The sequence below is a fragment of the Dipodomys spectabilis genome, unplaced genomic scaffold (genome assembly GCF_019054845.1).
Source record: "Dipodomys spectabilis isolate Male_0828 unplaced genomic scaffold, ASM1905484v1 ptg000039l, whole genome shotgun sequence".
Classification (NCBI taxonomy): Eukaryota; Metazoa; Chordata; class Mammalia; order Rodentia; family Heteromyidae; genus Dipodomys; species Dipodomys spectabilis.
In genome coordinates, this window is record NW_024870716.1 from 8547617 (window position 1) to 8567093 (window position 19477).

General features: G+C 37.6%; 1 protein-coding gene across 1 annotated transcript in view; it reads left to right on the forward strand.

Moving 5' to 3' along the window:
- The window catches only part of Slc2a13 (solute carrier family 2 member 13), a 343464-nt gene that overhangs the window by 225798 nt on the left and 98189 nt on the right, over positions 1–19477 (forward strand). Inside the window, exon 5 of the mRNA XM_042677720.1 lies at positions 14532–14695. Within this exon, the coding sequence (XP_042533654.1) occupies positions 14532–14695 (164 nt within the window). The remainder of the gene's footprint in view (positions 1–14531; positions 14696–19477) is intronic.

Below are 19477 nucleotides of genomic sequence, written 5' to 3' on the forward strand. Positions count from 1 at the left end.
TAATTGTTCAATTTAAAACCAGATTTGTATTTGTAATTCAGATTTGTATTACTATTAGTGCCTGGTTTTTTTACAGCCCATTTGTAAATTTAAATTCCCCTGCTCTTAAGGTTTATTTTCACTGGTTCTGAAACTCCCAGTGGAGAAGAGTTTTAGCTGGCTTTGAGCCTCAAGGACTAACTGGTTCTTCTGTCCCCCTGAGCACTAATGCACTCCTATGCTTTCCCCGGTAACAGAGTGACACCCATTCATCAGTTCATTTCCACAGGTCTCTAACTCACTGCTTTTATGATTGCTATACTTGATTATATTCACTGTTAATCACAACTTAATAGCAAGTGATGAGCTTGACAGAAGCCTTCAACCATAGAAAATGGAAATCCTTTCATGTAGAAGTTTAATAGAAAGTATGAATAAGGTTTTAGGGATCCTTTCTGTATGAGAATGGAATATACAGTTTTGAGTTAATTATGTCCTAGAAAGCTTAGCATTGTGCCTGCTACCAGTGGCTCATGCTTATAATCCTAGCTATTCTGAAGTTGAGACCTAAAGGATCTCAGTTTGAAGCTAGTCAATTCAGAAAAGTCTCTGTGAGATTCCATCTACAAAGTAACTAGAGAAAATCTGGACAGGAGATGTGGCTCAGTTGGTATGGTACCAGCCATGAGAAAAAAAAGAACACAGTCAGAATGTCAGGTTCTAAGCTCAAGCCTAGGTACTGGTGTGTGCATGCATGCGCGCAGACACATACACACAGACACACACATACATGTATACACACACACACACACACACACACACACACACACACACACATGACTTAGCATTGTCTCATTACCAAATCTGCATTTTCTTTAGGTATGGCCAATGATTAAATGGTATTTGGAACACATGTAAAACTTGGCATTTGATAGGTATGCAGTAAGATACTACTATAGATGTTATTTCTCCGTTTCTTCTCTTATCCAGGGAAAAGTCTCAGGGACTCAGGATATTCAGTAAATATTGGGTTAGTCATTATTTTTAGTGGGTTTTTCTTCTGCGTTTGGATGGGAAGATTGGTTTTTCTGGTGATGTTTTTTGTCTCTATCTCTTTGCTAGTCCTTCTGTTTCTGCCTGTATGCTTTGTTTTCTAATAAAAATAACGTGTCATATCATAAACTTAAGGAATAGGAAATTAAAAGGTTGACTCTAAAATGAATAATATGTATATAAAAGAAACAGACAGCTAAGAACATAGAGTCAATTGAAACATAAGAAAATACTTCACTTTGATCAAGATGCATTGTACTCATAAATTGACTTGTTGAATTGAAAACTGTATGACCGTGTAAAGAAAATAAAAAAGAAATTAAAAAAGAAAATGCTTAACTCAAAAGCGTTTGCCTAATTCTCCTGAATTTTTAAAGTCTGAGATTTAAAGTGAATGCACTCCACATAGGGCTCCCTCAGTGAAAGCTATTGACCGCTGCTTTTCTTCATGTTACACATCATTGGCTAATATATCTAGTATTGTTTTCTGTCACCTGTGCTAATAATTGAGCAATATGTGCTGATAGTGAGAAGAGGATGTGATGTGAGAAGAGGATCAAGTGCAGTTTGGGGACTTTGCATTGGAACATCAAAGGGTATAGTACTGTCACTACTCCCACAACAAGCCAGCAGCCTAATTTACTCTTTAATAATGCATCAGTATGTCAGCCTTTCCTTTCCCCAGGGCTCAGCTAGATCCTCTGCTACTAAAAAATGGATCAGCTTTCTTTCTCTGATATTTGGAAAAGGAAAAATAAGAGTTATCTATATTAACTCAAAGTCTTTATTCACTTCCCTGCTTCCCTATGTTGATGTTTAAAAGAGCTTAGTTAAATATAGAGAGAGGTAATAAGGCCAAATAAACTTTGAAATTAGTGATGTAAGAAACAGAATAAAGTAGCAGAAGGTGATTTCTATACAACAAAACTTGCTGTAGTGTCGGTATGCTAGGACACAAAGCCTTTCCTTTTTCATTTGGTTATAGAATTTTTGTGTTTTTTTAACTGTATATTTGGTAGTACTAGGATTTGAACTCAAGACCTAAGACTTTCTAAGCAGATACTTTTACTGCTAAGCCAGCCCGGAGTTTTGCTTATTATTTTCAAGAGAGACCTCAATTTTTGACCCAGCTTGTTGTGTAACTAGGGTAACAGATGTGTACCACTGTGTTTGGCTCTTCGTTAGAGAAAGGGTCTAGTGAATGTTTTTCTGCCAAGGTTGGCCTCAAAACTATGATCCCAAGAATTTCAACCCCCTAACTAAGTAGCTAGGATTACATGCAAGAGCCACAGACCTCCAGTACCACTTCTTAACATGAAATCAGCATCTCAAATGAGAGGTTGAGGGTGGACAAAATCTCTGTCTTCCATGGTGGCCACAGTGTAGTATAGCCCAAATAAATCCATTTGAATTGTATCTGATACCGACACTTTGTCATTATCACTTCTTTCTAAAAAGGTCTGTGACCATCATGTCTAAGTATTTTTAAGTTAGCAGTTCAGCTAAGATCATTACTGTCATAGTTTTAGTATATGGGCACCGAGTGACAAAGGACATGGGTTATCTTAATATTTCTCAAAATAGGAAGTTTGGCAAAGAAAAATATAAGTGGCTCATGTTCAGAATCCTAGCTATTCAGGAGGCTGACAACTGGAGGATTACAGTTTGAGAATGATAACCTGGGCAGAAAAGCCTGTAAATTTCTTCTCCAAAATGACCAGCAAAAAAACAGGCTGGAGGTATGGTTCATGTCATAGAGGACCAGCTGTGGGTGAGCAAGTATGAATTCCTGCCTTCAAACTCCAGTACTACCAAAAAAAAAGTCTTTTTTCCTTCTGAAGACAAACAGATATGCAAGTCTCTCAGGAGCATATCATGTTTACTATACTTAAATTTGTATTAGATATAGTTAAGAGTTGGAGGCAAGTGGTGGCTGAATATACAGTATATGACATATTCTAATCTACATATTTTAACATTTGACACAAAACACTACTATGTGCTTGTTATGAAAAGCTGGAAGCATGAAGAAAAGACATGCCTAAACTGTACCACCTAAAAGTAGCATGTCTGATATATGTTCATTTGTATTATCTTTATTGGGTAGGATTCTACCCTCCATGGACTTCTTTGTTATTTTTTTCCACTTCCTTCTGAATGTTCTTCATCTGTTTTCTCAGTGTGTGATTCCACTGAGTTAAAATAATGTGCATAAAACCTCATATCTTTGCATAATCACATTTTTGTGACCATGTTCTAAAGTGATGCTTTTATATAGAATTAAAACTTTGGCAAATTTTCTTACAAATCTTTGAGGTCATCATGGCTTAATATTAAATACTGTTTTAATCCTTTTTGATAGTCAGTGATGTGAACAGTGTTTTTCCTAGACAAATGTCATGACCTGCTCTTTTCCCATCACCTGGGTAAGGCGCTGGAGAAGAATTTCAAACAGACTGTCATCTTTTCCCTTCCTGTTTGCTTTAGTGAGGTCTAGATGGATACAAGCTGAAATGAAAGAGATAATAAATGGTAAAAGAAAAGCATGTAGTGTTTGTAATTATTAAGATACAAAGATCATAATCCTCTATACTCATTTTGAGAGTGCTTTGTTTTTGCCAGGTGCCAGTGGCTCATACCTGTAATCCTAATTACTCAGGAGAGATCTGAAGATTATAGTTCAAAGCCAAACCAAACAGAAAAATCCATGAGACTCTTATCTCCAATTAACCATGAAAAAGCCAGAAGTAGAGCCTGTGACTCAAGTGTTAGCCTTGAGCAAAAAAGCTAAGAGATAGCACTCAGGCCCTAAATTCAAGCCCCAGTACTGTCACAAGACAAAAAAAAAAAACAAAAAACTTTATCTACTTGTTTAATTTCTTAGCTGCTTTTTTACATAATTCATGTATTCATCTGTGACATCCAACATTGTTTTCTTTTCAAATAGAATAAGAACTGAAAGATACTTGGGGGAAAATCTAAAGGCAGAATCTGTCAAGACTTAGATTTTCTCATGTAATTTCTTATGATTATACTGTATAGTTGTTTACAGTTATTGACTCCTTTCAAAGCATTGGAAATACAACTCTCCTTTGCATTTATGCTGTGTGGTTCATGAATGAACCACATGATTAAATTACATAATTACAGTAACAGGTATAAACAAGTTTAGAAATAGTCACACTTCACTTGATATCCATGAAGTTCAACATTCAAGAGATATGAGCTTAGAGGAAGGAGCCAAATTGAGTCCCAAGTGTCCAGTGTCCAGTGGAAGTATATGTTATGGAAAGAATGAATAGGCTAATCTGGCAAATGGATGAATTGAAGAGCACATTAGAGAGCTTCTCTCATTGTTGTCAGTGATACTTAGAGGAAGATCAGTAATCTGCTGGAACTGTTGAAAGCAGTAAGTGCTCTTCCCTGTGTCTCCAGATGTATTAAGCTAAAGGAAGGGAAATGATTTCTTTAAAAAAAATTATTTTATTGTAGAGATGCTGTACAGAGGGGTTACAGTTACATGATTAAGGCAATGAGTACATTTCTTGTCAAGCATTGTTACCTCCTCCCTTGTTCTTCTCCCACTATCCTTCCTTCCACCACTTCTCTTACTCCTCCCCCCAACCCAAAGTTGTAAAGTTTATTTCCAGTACACTGTCTTGTGGGTAATGGTTTCTTGATCAGAGAGAAGTCAGACTGGTGAGGGTGGAGATGGGTAGAAATCTTCCAGAAGTTGTCTAGTGCAATTTTATTGGTCTTTTTTGGTCTTTATTTCTTTATTGGTCTTTTTTTATTGGTCTTCCCAAAAGACAAGAAAAGCCATTTATATTTTAAATGTTTATAATATATTTAGTGTGAATAACCACTATGTGTTCTAAAGGTTACTATGGTTTTTGGTTAATTTAATAATTGATACAGTTCACTGGCATGTTAGCTCAAACCCCAACTCTGATATATGTGCAGTCCTAATTTCTATTTTGGGCTTCATGTCTTCCATCTTATAGTATGAAAAGATATTTTCAGTGTACAAAATATATTAAAGTGTTCTTGAAAGTTTTACTTTTTTAAAAACATTGTATTTTGATTAATATCTCTTCAAGCTACTGATTTTCCATAGTTACCATGTTTTCTCAACAGAAAAGTATAATTCAGAGAAAAGAATCTTTTATTAGGGTGGCATTTTAAATTCTGTAGCCAACATACTGTGGCATATGGTATAAATTATATGTATAATGCTAGGAACTAATAAAAGAATCAAGAAAACTCAGACAATGGGAATTGTTCTGGGTTAACAGTTGTCAGCTACTCCCTAAAACCCAACCTTCTCACTTAGTAATTGATGTTCAATGTAACTTGACCGCGAGGACTGTTGAGTAAGCCAGGTTCACAGATGATTGTCTGCAGTAATGTTAGGACCTCACTTTGTTGTATCATTCCAATCAAAATGTGACTCCGTTTCCAGAATTCACATGAACCATTTATGCTGGCCATCAGCGACAAAAAGAATGTGTTCTGTGTTCCTGTTATTCATGACAGTATCATCTTTAGAGTTTGATGCCACTAAAAAAAGTCTTCTATTTTATTTATTTGTTTGTTTTCTGTTATTCCTGGGGTTTAAACTCAGGGCCTGGGCACTGTCTCTGAGCCTTTTTGCTCAAGTCTAGCACTATACAACTTCAGCTACAACTCCACTTAGGGCTTTTTGGGGTGGTTAATTGGAAGGAAAAAAAAATCTCATGGACTTTTCTTCCCAGGCTAGCTTTGAATCTCATTTCTCAAATCTCAGCCCCCTGAATAGCTAGTATTGCCACCACCTATGTAAACCACCAGTGCCTGGCCAGGCCGTCTTTTTTTTTTCTCTCTCTCTCGCTCTCTCTCTCTCTTTTTCCTCAGATGAGTATTTCTGTCCTTTATTGGTCAGTCACTACAAAAGCCAACTTTGTTATTTACTTTTTTTGGGGGGGGGGGGGGTCCGGTCATGGGCCTAAACTCTGGACTTGAGCGCTGTCCCTCAGCTCTTCAGCTCAAGGCTAGCGCTCTACCACTTGAGCCACAGCACCACTTCCGGCTTTTTTCTTTTTGCTTATGTGGTGCTGAGGAATCGAACCCAGGGCCTCAGGCATGCAAGGCAAGCGCTCTACCACTGAACTACCTTCCCAGCTCCTTTTTTAACTTTCTTATATTGGGTGTGGAAAGATTAGGAACTTTATCTTTTGTACGTATTTTTTAGTTATTATAAATAATGATTACAGTTATATAAGTCAGGTAAAGAATGCATTTCTTTTTGGACAGTGTCACCCCTTCCCTCACTCCCAGTTTGTCTCCACTGTCCCTACCCACGCGTTGTATAGTTCATTTTCCACATAGTGTCTAGTAAACACCACTGCGCACTTGTTCATCTTTGTCCCTCCATTTCTGTGCCCCTTCTTGCCCGCTCAAAGACATATAAACATGACAAAAAGAAAAAAAAAACAGCAACAAAAAAAACAATCTTTGTTTCCATTTCCTCGATTTATTTCAATATATGATCAAAGGCACAGAGGTTATTTCTCCCCTAAGAATATCATCCTTTGGTCTCACTGTATGTGAGTATCTAGAGTCCTGTATAATTTGCTTGTCCCAGTGTATTTTAGTTCTAATTTTTGCATATGAGAGAAAATATGCATTGTTTATCTCTCTGACATGACTTGTTCTAGGTCCATCCATTTCTCTGCAAATGACATGGTATTGGTCTTTATAATGACTGTGTAAAATTCATTGTGTACAGGTACTGCATTTTTTGATATACACACCCATCATAGAGTATCTGGGATAATTATACAACTTGACTATTGTTAATTGTGCAGCAGTGAACATGGATGTACAAGTGTCTTTAAGGTAGCTTGTCTTATAATGTTCTGGGTAGATGCCCAAGAGTGGTATGGCTAGATCATAGGGAAGATAGATATATGTTTAGTTTTCTGAGGAACCTCCAGGCTACTATCTAGAGTGGTTATACTAGCTTACGTTCCCACCAACAATGCAATAGTGTTCCATTTCCCCAAATCTCTGCCAGCATTTGTTGTTCTTTGATTTCACAGTGTTGGCCAATCTTACTGGGGTAAGATAGAATCTCAGAGTTCTTTTGATTTGCATTTCCTTTATGACCAGGAATGATGAGCATTTCCTCATATGCTTCTTTGCCATTCATAACTCTCCTGAGAAGTCATTCCTTAGTTCCTTTGTCCATTTAGTGGTTAGCTTTGGGGTGTGATGGGGAGTTAGCTTCTTGAGCTTCTGGTATATTTTAGATACTAGACCTTTGTCAGATATATTTCTGGTAAAGATCTTTTCCCAGTCTGTTGGCTGTCTTTCTAGTTTAGTAACTATGTCCTTTGCTGTGCAGTAATTTTTTATTTTGATGTAATCTCATTTGTCAAGTATCTGCTGTGCCTCTAGGACTCTTTTCAAAAAGCTTCTGCCTATGCCTGTAAGTTCTCATTGTCTTTTCTTTTTTAAGACAGTTAAAGATATCATTTTCTGCTTCCCGTCGGCAGGAAATTTAGAGCTAACTTGGAATGGTTGTGCAGCTAATGTTTTCTCTCTTAAAAAAATACCTGTAAGTAGTTTTACAAAGGGGTTTCAGTTCATGCCAGTGTTTTAATTCATGCCAGTGTTTCAGTTCAGTACAGTGTGCCTTGATGAATGTCATCTTGATCAATGTCATCATTCTTCCCCATCATCAACCACTCATCAACCACCTACTCATCCCCTCAGGTTATCTGGTTCTACTTTCATATGTGTACATTGAGTATTATGACTTTATTTGACCACCCTTTCTCCCACTAATGTTTTCCATAATCATCATCGTCTTCTGTCTGTCTCACCAGTCTTTAGTATGTGTTATAGCAAGTCTACTTGTTGCCTCCATAATTTTGGCAGTAGTGAAAAAGACTAGTTGTGACCTCAAGATATGAAAAAGAGAGAGAGAGACAGAGAGAGAGAGAGAGAGAGAGAGAGAGAGAGAGAGAGCTTTCCCCAGGAAATTGTTCAAAGCATGAATTTAATGGATATATTCACTAAGCATCTAGAGTGCATGTGTGTATTTTTTCATTACTTTTTCAAAAGTGATCATTAGGCAGATTCGCATTCCAAAGTGCACATGATTTTAGAACTATTTTGTTTGAGATTTTATATTCAGAGCTGGGAGCTACGTGCCACAGCCTTTCAAAGAAAGCAGTGCATGTTCAACTATGACCCTAACTTTCTCTGTTCTCTAGCCTCTGCACAGAGCTATGGGTTTTCCATGAGAATATCCCGGTCCTGGGGCTTTCAACTTTGCTCAGAGGACAGATGACCATAATTGCCCAGAGAATCATTAAAGAACATTGATCCATATTGTGAAATGACCTTGAAGAGAGAATGCATTTCTGCTTTGAATCTAACAGGGAAAGAAAGCCTTTTTGTTGTTCATGTTGTTCTATATAAAGAAGGTTTTCTTAGGCTTTTCCCAACACTTGAAAATTATATTAAAGGGTTAGAAGGTTGTAAATACATGAAAAAAAATTGACTGAGCTGGGTGTTAATGGCTTATGCCTGTCATCCTAGCTCCTCAAGAGGCTGAGATCTGAGGAGCACAGTTCAGAGCCAGCCAGCAAACAAATCTAATCTCCAATGAACAGCAAAATACAGAAGTAGAGGCATGACTCAAGTGGTATAGGACTACCCCTTCATTGAAAAAGCTAAGCAAGAGTGGAGGTCCTCAATTTAAGCCCAGCTCATCCCCTAAAAGTAGGCTGATAAAATTTACAAAAAACATTGGAATTTACCCATATTAAACTATAATGTAAGTCTATTCTACTCCAGGATCTGACTTTTCAAAAATCAGGTTTGTGAAGTATTCTGAATTTGATAAGTCCTCCCTTGCCCTATGAAAGAAAATACTGTTATTCCATGAATTTTCCTGGAATGGTTTACCCTTCAAGTGGATGCCTTATCTTTCATTACTCATCTTCTCCTTGACCTTTTGCTTATTCTACTGCTTCCTGGAACCTTTATTGTGATAGCAGAATAATTACCCTCCCAAAGAAGACATACACATCCTAATGTGTAGAAGTTGTGAATACCCTAGTACTGGACAAAGGAAAATTAAGGTTACAGACTGAATCACATCTGCTGATTACTCAGAGTGAGTGGTCCTTAAACATAGAAGAAAAAGGGGGCAAAAAGAGAGATCAGATAGAAGGCACAAAAATGAGGGCCTGGGAGTTTAGGAAAACTGTAACAGCTGAGTTTCAGACAAGGAACATGTCTCTGGGTATTTTGTATGTTTGATTGGCTTTTTGTTATTGTTGGTGCTGTTTTTTTTTTGTTTTGTTTTACTTTGTTTTGCAGTACTGGTATTTTAACCCAGGGCTCCATCCATACTAGAAACTACCTTATCATTTGTGCCATGCCCTCAGCACTTTTGGTTTTGAAACAGTGCTCTCCAACTGATGATTCTCCTGTCTCCTAACTGGTATTACTCAGCTAAATCTGATTATTTTAGATCACTAAGTTTGTGGTGATTTGTTTTGGTAGCAGTAAAAGATGAATACTGTTCTCAATGTCAGAGAAATCAAAATGAACCTGAAACTCAGACCACTCAGGAAAAGATTCATTGAGGGTGACAACTCTTGCCAGCCCATCAGTGAATTTCAACTCTTGCTCACTGTCCATGCACAGATAAGCCACAGCTGTCTTATTGCTATGGAAATGGCTTGGATAGACATTTGGTATTAGTACAGTTTTCCTTGAATGTAGCAACTCAGCTTTGTCATCAGAGCCATCTTCTTTCTAGGACAGATTTCTTCATGTTACTAGACTCCAAAATTCATTTCATGACTCTGTCTGTGACAAAATGAAGCCCAAGTTTACAACACCTCACCTACAGCCCATCCAGCACAGAAGCTCTGCTCCAGCCTCAGGTCCCACTTCTGCTTTCATATGTACCTTATGTTCAGCTGAAATGTATGGGTTTTCTGAGCCCAGCATGCTATTTCGGATTTTTATGCTTTGTCTGTGTTACATCATCCACCTCTGCCACTATTCCAGATTGTCCTAGCTCCTGCCAACCCCATGTGGGTTTTCAGGACTCAACATAAACTATAATCAAGTAGCCTTCCATGTCAAATGTCAAATCTAATTAGCATACAGTAACTTGTATGTCTTAGTATGCGATACTAAAGTGATTCATTTCCATTTCATTCTCTTAATACTTAACTGTGAATCTCTCAAAGGCAGCAGCATCTAATAACATTTATGAGCCCTTAGTAACTCATGGCTTCTTATATAGCAGGCACTCAATAAATGTAATATAACTCACCAAAGACATGTCTTTAGAATTCACATTTCCTATCCCAAGATAGTGTTTCACTATACTCTGCCTTGAAAACATTTGTGCTCATAAAATAACATTTCATACTTGCATAATTTTTTATTTGAATAAAATGCAAACAACTTAGTTTGATACAATTACCTTCATATTGTCTATCTCACACTTAGAAATTCATGATATTATTGTATCACAACTTAGAAATATAAAATTACTTGAGGGGTGTGTGTGTATGCATGTGTCTGTGTGCATGCACACTAGTGCTGGGGCTTTCCTCAGAGCCTCACATTCTCACTTGACTATTTTAGGTGCTTTGTCACCTGAACCACTGCTCCATATGGGATTTTTGCTGGTTAATTGGATAAAAGAGTCTCATAGACTCTTCGGTCTGAACTAGTTTTGAACCTCGATCCTCAGATCTCAGCCAGCCACCTGAGTAGCTAGGACTATAGACATGAGCTACTGGTACCTGGTTTCATGGTTCTTTTTTCTTCTGTGCAATATATCTGGTCCTGTAGGTAAAACATTTAGAAGACTCTGAAATTTAGTAACATGGCAAGTATCGAGTCTTTTTTGTCTTTAAATATTTGGATTTTTTTCTCAATGTTTCTATTTTGCCTTTTTCGAGTATATATTTATGTTATTTACTGTTTACATGTAAGTTTGACTTTTCTGGATAGATATTTATGAAAATATAAGCAGAACTTGAAAATTGTAAAGCAAAATTAAGATGGGATGGATTGTTATCGTAATTTTATCATCAATTTATATTCTGACTACAAAATTTTACAATTTTATTGGGATAGGAGTATACTACAGTAACTACACTGAGAATTTCTCCCTTTTCAATTGTTATCAGAGTTCATTCTTAGCCAAGTGTAGTGGTGCCCACCTTTAATTCAAGCTACTCAGGAAGCAGAGATGAAAAAGATCTGGTTGACAGCCTGCCCAGGCAAAAAGTTAGTGAAATGCTTTTCAGTCGACAAGCTGAACATGGTAATAGATGCCTGTCATCCCAACTTGGATGGGGGAGGCATAGATAGGAGAATAAATTTTGAGGCCAGAGCAGAGCAGAAAACTGAGATCCTATCTGAAAAATAATTGAAATAGGGATGGGGCATAGCTTACCTGTTAGATACCTGCCTACCAAAAGTACCCTGCATTCAAACCCCAGTACAATCAGAAAAAAAAAAATCCCAAAACATATTTAGTGTGATATTTAGTCTGTCAAATACATTCTTCATGCTGCATAGTAATTTATAAATTTAGTTTACTGCTTTAAGATAAAGGAGCACTTTTTTTATCAAGATGAATGGATCCATGACATTAATATTTTACATGATATCCATCATGAATTTAAAAAGTAGTAAACAAGTCATTGATTAATCAATGAGACATAAGCATACTGAAAATAGATTTTGTTTTTTAACTGCATGAAAGTATTGATAAATATCTGGGAAAACTGTAGATTTTTAACTGTGGAAATACCCAGCTTTAGAATTGATGGAACTCTAGGCCAAGCCAAACCTTTAAGAATTGGTTACTATCATCTATATCATGGATCATTTGCTTTCTTTCAGGTCAACTTTAAAGCAGTGAGCTAACAAAGATACTAATATATCCACCAGAGTAGAAGTGTTGTGTGTATCCTTAACTGTGCCAGGAATTCTTACATTGTGTATCTGCAAACAGGCTTTAGGGTCTTTAAGATTGAGTCCCTCCCCCACAGTATAACCCCTGCTTTCACTATATTTGATGTCAGTATAATTTGTGGAGGAGATGGGGAAAAACCAGTTGTTTAAGGATACAGGTGGACCTGTTGCAACAATGAGAAGTACAAGTTGTCATGTCCAAAACGAGCTTTACAAAGTCAGTGCGGGGGCCGGGGGGGAAAAGGGGGGGAAGGAGAAGAATTGGGATGGGGGGGGAGGCTGGGAAGGGATGTGAAGGGTAAACCAAAGGAGGAGGCTGCAATGTTTGGTAAGAAATGTACGCATTATCCTGCCCATGTAATTGTAACCCCTCTGTACAGTATGTTCACAAATAAAATTAAATTAAAAAAAAAAAAAGATTGAGTCTCCAGTGAACCTATTTAGCACAAAATGTGGAACCTGATTCTGCAGCATGTGCTGGATGAGTAAAAACCATTCTTATGTACAAATGTCTGTTTCCCATGTGCTTATACAATGCGATCTGCATCCTGACTCTTTTCTGGAGAGTTTTTGTTTGGTTTTCTACTTCGATTTGAAATCAAGGCCTTACTCTTGGTCAGCTGGCACTCTTACCACCTGAGCCATTATCCAGCCCGACTCTTTTTGCAAATTAATTGGAGATTAAGTCTTTTGGACTTTTCTGCCTGAGCTGGATTTGAACTGAGATCATTAGATCTCAGGCTCCTGAATGTCTAGGAGTACAGGTAGATGCAGCTGGCTGGCATGCAACTCTAAAGAGATTATTCATTTGTTCCATTTCCACCATTGTATTGAGTTTTCCAATAGTATCAGTTAGTCACTTTATTCTTCCAAGGACATTAGTTCACAGTGTATGATGACTTCTTATTCATACCATAGACTTGGGACTTGATGGCTTTAGTGAAAAATACCAACTGTCTCTGTCTCCAGAGGTGAGATATGTTTTGCATTGGAAGGTTCCAGTCCTCAATCTTCTTTAATTGGGGATCTTTTTGTATTATACACAGTACACAAACAATTCGTTCCAGTTCCCTCTGTCTCATCTGCAAATGACATATATTTTATTCCTGATGGATGAATAAAATTGCTATATATGTACATACATACACACAGACACCATTATCTTGTTCTTATCAAATATATGACATCTAGCTATTTCCACAACTTGGCTATGATGAATAATACAACAGTGAACATGGGTGTGTAAGTGTCTTTACTGTATCCTAATTTGTAATCTTTTGAATAAATGTCCTGGAGTGATATTAATAAATCAGAGAGTTTTGTTTGAGGAATGTTTTGTTTTTAAAGAATCTTTAGGTTTTTTTTTTAAAGGAATCCCCAAACTGCTTTCTATAGTGGGGCACTTAGTTCCACCAACAGTGAAATAAGGCTCCTCCCCGCACCCCCTACCCCTCCCCGCCCCATACCTCCTGCACTTGTGGTTTGTATTCTTGGTGATGGCCATTCTCACTGGAGTTAGATGGAATGTCAGTGTTGTTTTGATTTGCATTTTCCTTGTGTCCAGGGATGTTGAAAATTTCTTCATGTATTTACTGGTCATTTTTTAATTCTTCTGAGAAGACTTTAGCTCTTTTGCCCATTTATTGAGTTTATAAGTTGGATTGTTTGGAGACATTGTGGACTCAGAGAGACATATTGTCTCTCATACATAGAAATTAGGTCTAAATTATAAATATATAGAGAAACATGTATAGACTTGAGCAAATTGACTAACAAATATTGGAGGGAGGATTCCAGTGGTATCATTGCTTTGAATAACGGTTTAACAAAATGAATACCAGAAAACTGGAATATATGTTGTCAGAGGGAGGGAGTGGGGGGCATACAAATAGACAGTGGGCGAATACAATTAAAATATTCAAAGTACGTATGTGAAAATGGAGCCAGGGGGCTGGGAAGGTGGCTCAGTGGTAGAGCGTTTGCCTTGCATGCATGAGGCCCTGGGTTCGATTCCTCAGCACTACATAAGCAAAAAGAAAAAAGCTAGAAGTGGCACTGTGGCTTAAGTGGTAGAGCGTAGCCTTGAGCTGAAGAGCTGAGGGACAGCGCCCAGGCCCAGAGTTCAGGCCCAACGACCGGACCCAAAAAAAAAAAACAAAATGGAGCCAGGTAACTTGAAGGGATAGGTAGGGTTGGGAGAGATGGAGGTAGAATGATGGAAGGTGTGACATTTATCAATACTAATAAATTAACATGTTGAATTGAAAGCCCTTTGTACAACTATTGGAAGATAATACAAAATAAAATGAATGTATTTCTGATGATTAAGAAAAAAAGCAGAAAGTAAATATATTTGACTAGAATTTCTGTATTTTCCTTTAAACAGTTTGTGTGGTAGTCCATTATTAGCCATGATTTGTATGTTTAAGGGGGGTCTTATCTTTTTGTCCCTTTGATACATACGGATAACAACCACTGCATTCTTTGCCTTGCAGGTATTACAGCGCCACCATCCTACAGATGTCTGGTGTGGAAGATGACAGACTCGCAATATGGTTGGCTTCAGTTACAGCTTTCACCAATTTCATTTTCACACTGGTAGGAGTCTGGCTCGTTGAGAAAGTGGGTCGCAGAAAGCTTACCTTTGGTAGTTTAACAGGTAAGTGCCAAGGTGCAGAATTCAGTTTGAATGACAACAAGGCCAACACTGAGAATCATTTTGAAGATAACTTCTTAGCTAAACAATATACAATTAGAGTAACAGACAAAACAATACCCACTTAAATGTATATACTAAGAACTTTTAGTCATATCTATATGCTCCTAGAACCTAGTTTATGAGTAGAAATGAATTGCAAGAATAACTTGGATCTATGTTTTTTTCTGTTATTTGGAGCATGTCTCAAAGACACAAAAGTAAAAAAGAATAATTTTTTGGTTCTATCTTGGTTTGAAAAACTTCATAAACTACTTACATTGTGAGATTTTATGTTTAGAATAGTATGGAAAGGAATTCAGGGAGGTTTTTCAAAACTGAATAGTGGGCTGCTAGAAACATAATTTTTTTTTTTTTTTTTTTTTTTTTTTTGTCGGTTGTGGAGCTTGACCTCTGGGCTTGGGCACTGTCCCTGAGCAATTCAGCTCAAGGCCAACGCTCTACCTCTTGAGCCACCGCACCACTTCCGGTTTTTCAGTGGTTTATTGGAGATAAGAGTCTCACAGACTTTCCTGCCCAGGCTGGCTTTGAACCGTGATCCTCAGATCTCAACCTCCTAAGTAACTAGGATTACAGGCGTGAGCCACCAGCGCCTGGCACGTAAAGGGGATCCAAATTGGGAAAGATGAAGTAAACTCTCCCTCTTTGCAGATGACATGATCTTGTATTTAAAGAATCCCATGGACTCCCCTCCTAAATTACTCAAACTGATTCAAAACTTTGGCAAAAACATATAATTTCTTAAGAGTCTTTGGGTTTGAAACTGACCCTCAATAGTAGAGTGAGGTGATCTGATTGGTTAAGTGTCTTTTCTAAGATAGCTAAGTAAGGCAAAATCTTTCTTACTGACATGTAGCCTTTTGTGTTTAAATTCTTCCCATTTTATTTGTTATTTCTCTAGCTTGGTTGGGGAACCTTTTTCTGACAAGGGCCATTTGGATATGTATAACAACATTCACAGGCCAACAAATTTATTAGTACAGGAAGTAACAGCTAACCATAGTCATATATGTCTGTCCTATCATGTACCAAGTGATTTCTTTGGCCTTCAGGCTAGATGGGCCCCACCATTGACAAGATGGACCCATCTTTGCATTCTCTTCATGTGACAGCCTAATACAATTTTCTGGTTTTTATTTCAAATGTAGAAGCACATTCCTACTTGGTAATTAACTGTAATCTAATAGTATTATTTTATTATGCGTAAATAGTGCATATTATTATTTGTAAAAATTGTTCCCATTCAGAGAAATTTTCTAGGGCAGTATTAACTAAATTTTATGTTAGTCAAATTAAACCTAAAACAGACTATGGGTGGCATTTGTTCCAAAGTGGCTGATAGCAGTGTTTGAGCTCAGGACCTGCTTGGTGCTTGTTGGGCTTGTTTGCTTTGCTGGTTTTCTACTACTTGAAGCATAACTCCAACCCATCTTTTTGCTGGCTAAGTGGATAAGGATTCTCACAGACTTTTCTGCCAGGGTTGCTTCAATTCTTGATTGATTGGATCTCAATCTCCTGAGTACCTAGGATTATAGCCATGAGCACCAGCATCTGGCTTACTTGTCCCAGATTTTGATGAGAAATTTCATTCTTAGTTCAGGAAGATATACTCCTCCTACAAAGGAATTAGAGGGATGCTCCAACCATCTGCTCTCTCCAAGTAGTGGAAGCCCCTGCAGCTGGTAGTAGGAGCACATTGAAGAATTAGCATGGAGGCAAAGGAAGAAGGATCAAAGGCTAAGGAAGTTGCCATAACCAGGGCATGTAGGAAAGGTCAAGGGAAAGGGATGAATTTTTGTTAAGGGCTGCATAAAGGTGTGAAGACTAGGCATTTATAAACCAGCTACAGAAAGCAAAAGTGTTTAGCCTGGAGAAAAGGCTCAAGAAGTCTAATAGGTATTTCAGTCCAACAGACAGCATCCACTGCGACAACATACATTTTTACAATATAAAAAATATATTGCTAATAATCAGAGCCATCTACCATTGAACTGGGCTCTTTCATTAGGATGGTAACCAAAAGGAGAATGGCAGCCATAATTCTGTGGGTTGGCTGACCTCTGAGGTCAATAGCTCAGAGATAACAGCTGCTTTCAGATTTTTTTGGAATGGACATTCTTTTCTGATGGGATCCTAGCATATTGCTTTCTCAGAGGGTCTGATTTTAAATAGAACTGAAGTGCTGAAGTTTGAGGTTTGGCTTTTGAGATTTGGAGAAAGTGCTGTGTAGATTTTACTTTTTTTTAAGCAGCCTCTGCCTTCATCTGTTGTAGTCCAGAAAGATGCTTGCTTTCTTATCAGTCCTGCAGAATTTCTGAGGCATTCTTCACAAAGATCCACACTGTTTGGGTTTGAATTGTTGTAACTAGAGGCAAAGTCCTATTTCCCCATCTGTGCAGGGATTAATTATCGTTCATATTTTATAGACTTGTGATAAGGATTTAACGCATTTATGTCTAACATTTAAAATACTGCACAGCACAGATTGTAAAGAACTCAAAACATTCTAGCTGCCACAGCATTTCTGTTGGAAGGACTTGACTTCCTGTGTTAACCACATTGCATTCAGCCTCTATCATAAGAACTCACCAGCACTCTTGTGAGGTTTTGTTTCACCTCCATGTAGCTCTTCTGTGCCAAGAGGACATCTACCCTGACCATGAAAAGGAAGTAGTATGACAATACTTTAGAGGAAAACACCAGCAGACTTCCCGGGCTCCTCATAAGCAGTCACTTTTTCCCCCTACCTTTTTTTCTTCAGTCACACCCACTACCACCTCAGCTCCGCCAACTACAAATATTTTGAAGTGATCCCTCTCATGGGATCTTCCATAAAGAGAGTATCAGATTCCTTGGTGTGATATAGCAGTTGAACTGGTAGAGTACATATGGTCATTTTGGAGGTGGAAAGCTTGGTTTCTTGTCAAAGGCTTTCCTCTTTTATCTGCACATGTAGATGCAAGGAGTGCTGTTTCTGCAGGTCTCAGTTGTAATTATATATACAAGTCTTTCAGAAAACAGTAACCAGTGGAAGCAATACCTTCTGAATAAGACCTATGGCTAAATATCCTTATTTAGTATGTTCCTGTCACTCCAGTGTGACCCGCAAAATATATGGGTCTTCCATACTTCAATACCAGTTGATTCAGTGTATTCTTACTTTAATGATTTTGTTGTTAAACTCATCTCTGCATGTATATAAATATAAATATTATATATGTAAAATATGGGTATATAAATAATATAATGTATAAATATATAATATACACATAAATATATGTAAATAATATATGTATATACACATATATATTGATTTTTTTATGCAGGGTTGAGCAGTACTTGGGTTTGAACTCAGGACCTTATACTCACTACACTTGCTTTTCTCATGGTTGGTGCTTAACTCCATGAAACAAGCCTTCAGCTTGGCTTTTGGCTATTATTTTTGAGATAAAAGTTGCAAGGGCTTTTTTGAGGGGGATGGCTTTGAACCTTGATCCTCTATATAAATCAGCCTCCTGAGTAACTAGGATTGCAGGCCAAGCCACCAGTGCTTGGCTTATATTTGATTTTCGAATACTGTTCTATCAAAAAATTAATTTTTTAATAATTTAAATTTTTAATTTAAATTTAAATTTTTTAAAATTTTTAATAATTTATTGAATCAATAAATATGATTCAATATTATTCCTTACTTATGAAGAGTCTTACAGCAAAATAATTTTTTTAATTGTGAAAATACTGTACAAAGGGGTTACAATTACATGGACCAGATAACAAATACATTTCTTATCAAGCATTGTAGCCTCCTCCTTTGTTTCCCCTTCCCATCCCTTCCCATCCTCCCCCTGTCCCGCAACTCAATCCTCCCTCCCCTCAAAATAATTTTAATAGTTATTTATCCTTTAAAAATTGTTGCAAAGTCAGGAGCCAGGGTCTCATGCCTGTAATCCTAGCCACTTTGAAGCTCAGATTGAGAGGATTGTGCTTCAAGGCCAATCCATGCAGGAAAGTTAAGGTACCCCTTTACAGCCAATAGTTTGGTATGATGGTTCTTGCCTGTTATCGTAGCTATGCAGGAGGCTGAGATCAGGAGGATTGTAGTTCTAGGTCTAGAAACACTTGCAAGACTCCATGTCATCAGAGGAAAGCTAGTCATTGTGGCCAATGCCTTTCATCCCAGCTATTGGGACAATAAACAAAATGACAATTGTAAAATAAAAAAGGCTGAAAGTATAGCTCAGCTGTAGTAGACAGGTACTCACTGGTCTAGCAAGTTACAAGCCCTTAGTTCAAACTCAGTATTGGGGGAGGGGAGCAAACAAATACTGCAATGTAAAAGTTTACTGCAAAGTAAACTTTTTTGTGGGGGAGGGAGGTCAATTGTGGGGCTTGAACTCTGGGCCTGGGTGCTGTCCCTCAGCTCTTCAGCTCAAGGCTAGCACTCTACCACTTGAGCCACAACTCCACTTCCAGTTTTCTAGTGGTTTATTCAAGATAAGAGTTTCACAGACTTTTCTGCCTAGGCTAGCTTTGAACCATAGTCCTCAGATCTCAGCCTCCTGAGTAGCTAAGATTATAGGCATGAGCCACTGGCACCTGGCTTATGAGCACAATATATCTTAATCAACTATTTGTTTACAAGTTTAATAACCCAATCTTGTTCTTTAAATAGTAAGAAGTTTATAGTTTATGGCTGTAATGTTCATAAGTCTTACAAAGCCAGAC